Genomic DNA, 8179 nt, shown 5'->3' on the forward strand with positions numbered 1-8179 from the left:
TGAGCTTCTTCAGGGCATCAACTGTGACTTCAGGGTCTCCACAGACTTTTTTTTCCAGCTCCTGCCAGGTGAGGAGGTCAAGAACAGCTTGGGGCACCACCTTCAGCAATCCAGCCTGCATGGCCATGATCTGAAAAGGAGACAGGGCAGGTAAGCAGCATGTCTGGCTCATTTGCCTGGCTCGTGGTTGAGCCTAGGGACTCAACTGGACGCAAGCCATGTGACTGCTCTGCAAATGCTCCAAGGAACCTGAAGAAGGGAACAGGATCCCACAGAGATGCATCCCAGTTCATTCAGAAAGCCCGTGTCAGAGCTGGGAATAAAATCCCGTGTCTCCCATGCTGCTACAAGCCACTTTGCTTCTCAACAACTCCACGAGCTCCAGGACCTCACCAAAAAGGACTGCCTACTATTGCACTAATTAGCACAGGGACACTAACCACGATACATTTTACCATAAACAGACTGGGGGGGGTATGTCTCTGGGAACTCAGTGACCACTGATGCTATGGGACAGCGTTACCTGCTCCTTGCTCTCCTCCAGTCGAGCCTTCTGCACCAGGCGGATGAACTCCTTGCGGTCCTCGTAGCGTACCACGGTGCTGCTGCCATTGGGGATCAGCTCCACCATGCGCTGATCACTCAGCACCGTCGTGTCGGACTCAAAGGTGTCTTTGTCCATGACTTCCATCACCTCCAGGAGCTTCACCTGCCCAGGCCCCAGACGAGTGCTTGTTAGAGACATATCCAGTGGGCAGAGGTGTGCCCAAGCCCCTATCTCCTCCCTTCCCAGATTAGGGCTGGAGGGACTACGACAGCAGCACAGCATGGGATATGCTGCCCTAGAGCTGTTTAGCAGACCCTGGGGCATTGCATGCTTGAAGCAGTAGTCAGCATGGCTACATCTCTATATTAGCTATAGGATGCATTAAATACTAAGAGTGCCCTTTTTGTGTGTGTCTCTTTGACACATCACGGGAGGAAGCAAGTACAACATGAGGACAGGGACATAAATCACCACCTTGCTGAGTGCCACAAAGAATAGGATAGGTACAGCCTCCCAGTCCCTCTCACCAGCACAGAGTCCACAGCAGGGAAGTCTTTGCTCCAGCTGACCTCCTCCCCTGTTAATTGTTTCCATACGAAGCCAGGAAGAGCCAGGACCTGAAGGAGAACAGAGATTTTGCTGAGTCTGTGTGAAAGGAGACATCCCCAAAGACACAGATAGTCAACAGTGCAGACACAAAGGAGCTTCCCTGCTCCCCCTGTCCACATGCAGAGCTCATCATAGCTGAGCAGAGACCAGACACACTCTCCCAAGCTCCCAGCAGCATCTCCCAAACCCAGGCTGTGAGCTCTCGGCCCCAAATACTGCCAAACACCTTTTGTCCCAGTGTGTTGATCACAGAGCCCTCCCATGCTCCTGTCAGACAGGCTGCAGAAGAGGGCTAACGACTCCCTTTGCGGCAAACCTTCATGCAGGGACGGGGTTGAAAGCTTACCAGAAATTCCTTGCCTCTCAGAGCTGCTCCCATGATCTGCCCGATCCACTCATACTTTGGGAAGTCTTTACAGGAGGGGTTGGGGACATACATGTCCCTGGCTTCTCCAGTGCTGTTACCCTACAGGAGTGAGAGGCAAAACTCCAAGTCATGATCTCAGCGCAGCGTGAAGTACCACAGACTCAGTTCCTGCAGCGCCTGTGGGCACTTCTCATAACAGAAGTGGGCTAAACCCCCCCATCCTTCTTGGCAATATTCCTAGTAAGAGACAAGTATCCAGGCACTTGTCAGCATATCCTAAAACGAGATGCCAATAAGCAATCTACCCAACCCTTCACGAGGAAAAGCTTTGGACCAGCGAAAGTAGGTACTTCCCTGGCATGCAGGGGGACAGGGACAGCACTGCATTACCAGGCACAGAAAGATCTGCCTCAAATACCCTGACCCACAGCACCTGGTTGGACGTGCGCACAAAGAAGGGCAGTGGCACGGGGGTGTCTGCCGAGCTGGGACATAGCTCCTCCGACATGTCTGCCAGGCTGTCCCGAAAACCGCCACCTGCAACCCCAAAAGAAGGGCATTTTTAGTGATGTGAACTCCCCATGTGCTGACCCTCAGAGTTATGGAGCAAAGATGAGGAATTCTGGTCCAACCTGGCCCCGGGCTGAGCAGAAGGCTCCTGTCAGAGCCTTACGGCACCAGAGGAACTAAGACAGGAGAAATAACATCCCTGCCTGGCCTGTGGAGGACAGCCAGAGGGAGCATTGGCACTGTCAAAGCTACTGTTAGCGACTAATGGAGGTCTGGTCCCCGTGCCAGCAAGCAGCGCTCCTTATCCGGGACATGGCCTGGGGTGGCAGGACAAGGCAACCTGCCTTCCCTCTCTCCTCCATGGGCAGTAACACTGGGAGCAAAAGAGAGCCCCTACAGCAACAGTCACCCCATCAAGCCCCAACTCTGCTCCAGAGGAGCCCTTGCCTCACACAGCCCCTACCTTGGTCAATGATGCCCTCTGCGATGAATTTGCATTCCCACCACTGGTCATAACGCAACGGCCACCTGTGGAGAACCAGGCATCGCCTGAGGTGCTGCTCAAAGCCAAGGAGATGCTGGAGACGCAGCAGGCAGAGCAGGGACACCAGGGGACTAGGGTGGACCAGCCTGGGCTTAGGACAGATCTCAATCTCCAGAGACAGCTGCATCCTCAGTAGGGAGGTGACACCTTGGGGAGCAGGCCCTGATCCCATGGCTGAGCTGGCTCCTGCCCTAGCAAACCCTCTCCAGAGCACAGGACACCCACAGGCTTCCCAAACACCCTGCTGTGACAGAGGACATAGCTCCCAGCACTGCATGATCCCCTCCCTCCCCCAGACACCGGTTACCTATAATCTAGAGGCTTTTCAAACTTGTCCGAGGGTTTCAGGCCTTCATACACCTGCAACAAGCAGAGAAGATCAAGGCTGGTATCCCCTCTCCAGGGGAACCAGTGCCAGGTGAGGGCAGGAAATTGGAAGAAATCTGTTTTGTCCCAAACCTTTACATACTGACTGAAGCTGATCTCTAAATGGTCTAGGAGCCTTTCATTTTTGGAAAGGGAACATAAATTATGGTGCTAACCACTGTATGGAGTGTTCTGGCCTCGGAGGCACATTGAACACATATTAGACCTCACAGCAGTCTGGGCTGTTTATGCACACATAAAACAATAGATCTTTTGGAAGTCGGGGGAGAATGACAATAGGAAGATCAGCATTGCTGTAAAACCATGACACAGGACTGTACGCATTATTGTTGTCACAAGAATTCTTTGCTGCCCTTTCAGTGTAACAAGATTGTTATGCTCTGCATTAGCAACATGCCACAGAGAGCATCCAAGATAGAGCAGAGGCTTCAACTCAGAGATCCCAAATCCCTCCTAGATGTTATTCCTGGATATGGGATCATCAGCACATGTAATTGTAGAGCCTATGAGTCATGTGAAGAGGCCTTGAGGACTCCAGGTATCTCCAGCTCCAAGTTGTCCTTTCCACCCACCTCTATGTGGTTCATTTTGGTTTTGGGACAGTACCTGGGTGAAGACAGCGTTCTTGCAGCTGGGGTCCAGGGCAGGGTTGTCTCGGTGCTCCATAGCCAGGCGTCGGTTAATATAGAGCCGCGGCATGAAATTGGGCTTGCTGGTCTCCGAGTCCTTCAGACACTGGGTAATGAGAGCTGTGCGCCTCTTGGACAGCAGCAAGAACTGCTTGATATGCTGCCAACAGGTATGTCCAAAAGGTCAGAAGTGCCCAGTGTCCAAAACATGTCACCTACTTCCTATTGAAGCCACTGCACCGCCAGGCCTCTCCCGTTCCCAGGGCCACTGCCTTCCACCCACAGACACATTCTCCTTGACAATATTTGCTCCACCTCTGCCTCTGAAAGATTTTGCTTTCCGGCTTAAGGCAGATACCAAGCCCAGTCCTCTCTCCATCAGCCGTCATCTGATGCTCACACTCCAGTGTTGCTTGGATCTCCTTCACCCTCTCTCTCACCAGAACATCGGTCTTACTATCCCTCCTATTTGTAATCCAAGCAAGCTCCTCTAAACAAACAAGAATCCTCAAATGCTTTGGGTCCTATGTTGAGCTGGCACAGGAATTACAGTGCTTTCTGACACCAGGCCTGGAAACACACAGAATGGGGCTACCCCAGCAATGTCCGGCACACGTATTCTGGGAGAGGATATAAGGAAAACAGACAACTGGAGGGATGAACTCAGTCTTATGAGAAAGATGGACATCAAAAGCTTATTAAAGCTAGAAAGAAGTTACTGGTAAAAACCTTGCTATTTGGACACAGCCAGCTCAAAGCTGCTGGCAGCAAGCGCAGAAACAGAGTGTCCTGGGCTGAGATCTCGGAGGGGATGTGTGTCTGGCTCACATGCCCAGGGCTGCTGTGGTCCAAGTCCTTTTGCGGGTGAAATGCTCTGGTTTGATTCTGCTTGAATCAAACAGAATCTACATATTTCAAACAGCAGCTACATATTTCCACATCAGCGTTTTAGCAGGAAACTAACCTCTAAACCATATCACCTTTCACAGCTTTAATGAACTGAGCTCAGCCAGGTATTTCCCTTGAGCTACTTTAAAGGCAACAAGCACTGACTGCCTCCCTTGCCACAGCCCAAGTGCAATCACCCTGCCAGACTGAGGCCCCACAAGACACAGAGGGAATCGCTCACCTTGAGTTTGCTGAATGTGCCAACAGTGTGGTCCCAGGCTGGCACCAAGTGATGCAGGACACTGTCCAGGAGCTTGATGAACCTAAATCCCAATGAAGAAGGTATTGCGACACAGGAGGGACAGGGATCTGCATAAGCCTATTCCAGACCAGACTACCCCCCGGACACAAGCAGAGAAGTAACAACTGATCCAAACCCAACCCAGCATGGTCTTTCACACCACAGAGCCTTTGCTACTAAATTCCCACTCCCTGGGCACTGCAGGGACCTTGCAACCCTTGCAAGGGACTCTGCATGCACCTGCCCCACACACCACACAGATATGCTGTGCTTGCAACACACAAGACACTGTGAACTTGAGCTGCAAAATTCCTCTCAAAGTGTAGGGGAGTTACACCAGAGAGCCCACTTTGTTCCCAAATGACTCTGCTATTTTCTCCAGGGTCCAGGATGCCTGTCCCAAGGGGAGTCACACAGCTTTACAGCTTCCAGCCATGCTTGTGCTGGAGATGGCACCAATCCCTGCAGGCAATACCACCCCACTTGTCTGCCCCTCTCCATACAGTACCTTTGAATGAGCACGGCTCGTCGGTAGAGCAGGTCAGGGTCTGTCCCTTCTAGGCGAGGGTAGCGCACTAAATTGGGCAGCTGGAACATGTCAGCACTGAGCCCCAAGTCCCTCTGTCGGGAAGATTTGATTTTGATGCCTCGGAGGCGAACATCAATCCCATCATCTGCCAAGGAAGACCATGGATGATACACTAAGACCATGAGAAAGCAAGCCTTCCAGCGTGGGAGGTCTATAAGTAAAAGCACTAGGAATGTGACCAGCTCCACCAGCTCTGGGGCAGGGTACCGAGAGCCTGAAATACCTCTATGGAGAAGCAGGGTATTTAGAGACAGAGAAAAAAAAAAAAAAAAAATTGAAGGCAGAGAAAGACAGAATGAAAGCTGAGAGCTTGCAAACCTCCAGGTCCCCGTGGAGTTTCCCATGGTTCTTCTGCATCTCGTCTGAAACAGCCCACAGGGCCAAGAAGTACAAGCCACAGGAACAAACTCTTAATGTACAGTATCTTACAGGTGCATTATGGATGTGGCCATAACACCCAGACCTACCTCTGCACTCCACAATCCGGATCTCGATGACAGGTAGGTGTGTTGTCATGTCCTCAAGGACGCACACATCCCCAATGTAGCTCCTGCAAACACAGCATAGACGAGGGCTGCAGAGCTGTTCCCTTGCCCATCCTGCCAAAATCCACTTGGCTGCTTGTAAGGGAAGAGGGTTTGCATCTTTTGAAAGGGGAGCCTGCGGCAGGTACCCAGACCCAGTTGCCTACAACATGGCGTGTGTTGAACACCTGAACCTGCTGGTGCCTCAGGTCCAGGTGATATGATCCTGATGGGTCCCACAATCGGATCAGGAGAGTCCTGACGATTGTGCCATCTGCTATTGTAGGCAGAGTGAACCTGCAGCTCAGAAATGGAAAATGCCTGTCCCAAAACCTTGGGCCTCTTAAGCCAGGCTGGTGCTGGCATGACTGCTTAGGGTCGGGGTGTCCAGCACCTCCAGCCCATGCAAGGGCCATGCCACCCTCTCCACCTCCATCCGCTCACTCATCAATGCCGACATCATTCAGTTTCTTCAGATTGTCTCCCTCGCCCCCGTACACGGCGACCCGCTTGGGCATGAAGTTCTCATCGGTGGTATCCACTGTCAACAGGAGCTTCCTGCAAAGGGAAGCATGAAATGAGGAGAAGGTAACTGGATCTGAACACCCATTGCTGCTCCCCCTCATTGCCTGGTCACGCTTGTTATCAAGCACACGCAGCTGGTTTGGGGATCCCCGGGTACCTGTGACAATGCTAAGACTCCTTCAAGCCCAGAGCCAGAGCAAGAGCTGAGGGGCAGGGAGTGCAGGGCAAATTTGGGCCATGATGGACTCATGCAGAGAGCGGGGACTGCAGGACTCGCCCCAGCCGCGAGCGAGCGCACAGGGGAGAGGTGCCTCACTTGACAATGGTGCCTTTCTTCATGTTGAGCCGCACCCAGTGCTGGCCCTGGGACCCATCACTCTCCCAGTATGTGTCGGCGTGGCTGTCGGTCAAGCATGACACATTGAAGTCCTCCTGGAAGAGGGCAGTGAAAGAAAGGAAGATCAGATGGGGTAGGATTAACTTCCCCTTAGTGGTTACTCTCGTCCTGAATCTTAGAGCCAGAGGGCGTCAAACTGGCCCGTTCCCTTTGCTGGGCTGCGGGAAGACACAGGGAGTACAGAGCGCACTCCAAGGTGCTCTGGGGTCACGCACAGAGCACAGAATATCAAACCCTCCCTAAAATCAGCTTAGTAGCTAATATTAGCATTTGCTTCTCAAACCACAGCCCCTCCAGGGGCCACATTACACAGTATGCTGCATAATGCTCCCCAGGCTTTTCTCCCACATCCTCAAATGCAGCCCCGCCCAGCCCAGAGCAGCACACCAAGCACCATCCATGCTCCCCAGCCCCATGGCACAGCGGGGCTGATGCAGCCTTGTCCCTTTAACCCACCGTGTAGGACGAGACATCAATGCTGTCCACGTACTGCTTGACGCTGCCCAAGTTCTCATCCTCCTTCCCAATGTGATCATACAGGAAATGCACCAAGTCTTCATCACATTCATAAGTCCATGTCGGGGGCACAAACCTACCACAGAAAAGGCATTAATGGGTCTGGAGAGCCAGATGCAGCCAGGCTAATGGGTCAGGGAAGGCAGGTCCATGTCCTGCTTGCCTTGGTCTTGCCCTGTCTTCTGCTTTGTGCAGACTTATCTAGGACAAGAGCTGTTCGCTGCTGCCTGTCTTCCCCACTCTCCCCCAGTCTGCAGGGGATGGCTCTCTGAGCAGCCAGGGAGAGACAGTGCCTTGCACCCAACCACAGCAGAAGTTGGGAAACAGCTCATACCGAAGCTTCTCTACTGCAGCTTCATCCTGCTCCATGGGCTTGGGCTTCGCTCCGAGACGCAGGGAGTACGTCAGATCCACCACCTGCTCCCATCTGAAAAAACCCAGAGAAGGGGGGAGTGAGAAAATCCTAGGGGAAAGAAGGAGCTGGCAGTCGAGGAGTAGGTGGAAGGGGAAGATTTGGGTTTAAAGCCCCACCGCACTCCATCCTCCATCACCTCCATCTGCCAGCCTTTCCTTTCCAATCATCTCTACTTCTTCCAGCCCACACCCTGCTAGGAAGTGACAAGCCCGGTGACCGAACCGAACCCACTTAACTCCACATCTGGCATCCCTATTGCCTCACTTCCACGGCAGAAGTGGCCAAGCGGGCCGGGGCTCCTCAGTCCAGGGCAGGAACGGCTGAGGGGCAGCACCCCGAAACCCCACGCAGCTGGGCCTGGGTGAACGGGGAGCGAAACCTCCCTGTTCTCTGCCGTGCAAGGGGGAGCCGGGGACGCCAGGGACGGCGAC

At 53.1% G+C, this 8179-nt stretch overlaps 1 protein-coding gene across 1 annotated transcript in view; it reads right to left on the reverse strand.

Annotated features, from left to right (window-relative positions):
- Positions 1-7760, reverse strand: part of HECTD3 (HECT domain containing E3 ubiquitin protein ligase 3) — a gene marked incomplete at its 5' end in the record, with an annotated part of 9122 nt that extends 1362 nt beyond the window's left edge. The window contains 15 exons of the mRNA XM_009573443.1: positions 1-130; positions 524-709; positions 1075-1164; positions 1503-1622; positions 1957-2060; positions 2497-2561; positions 2885-2937; positions 3571-3753; positions 4723-4804; positions 5291-5456; positions 5839-5921; positions 6340-6453; positions 6737-6852; positions 7274-7409; positions 7668-7760. Coding sequence (XP_009571738.1) covers positions 1-130; positions 524-709; positions 1075-1164; positions 1503-1622; positions 1957-2060; positions 2497-2561; positions 2885-2937; positions 3571-3753; positions 4723-4804; positions 5291-5456; positions 5839-5921; positions 6340-6453; positions 6737-6852; positions 7274-7409; positions 7668-7760 — 1721 coding nt within the window. The remainder of the gene's footprint in view (positions 131-523; positions 710-1074; positions 1165-1502; positions 1623-1956; positions 2061-2496; positions 2562-2884; positions 2938-3570; positions 3754-4722; positions 4805-5290; positions 5457-5838; positions 5922-6339; positions 6454-6736; positions 6853-7273; positions 7410-7667) is intronic.
- Between the last annotated feature and the right edge of the window lie 419 nt (positions 7761-8179).

Source organism: Fulmarus glacialis, unplaced genomic scaffold, assembly GCF_000690835.1.
Source record: "Fulmarus glacialis isolate BGI_N327 unplaced genomic scaffold, ASM69083v1 scaffold21192, whole genome shotgun sequence".
Classification (NCBI taxonomy): Eukaryota; Metazoa; Chordata; class Aves; order Procellariiformes; family Procellariidae; genus Fulmarus; species Fulmarus glacialis.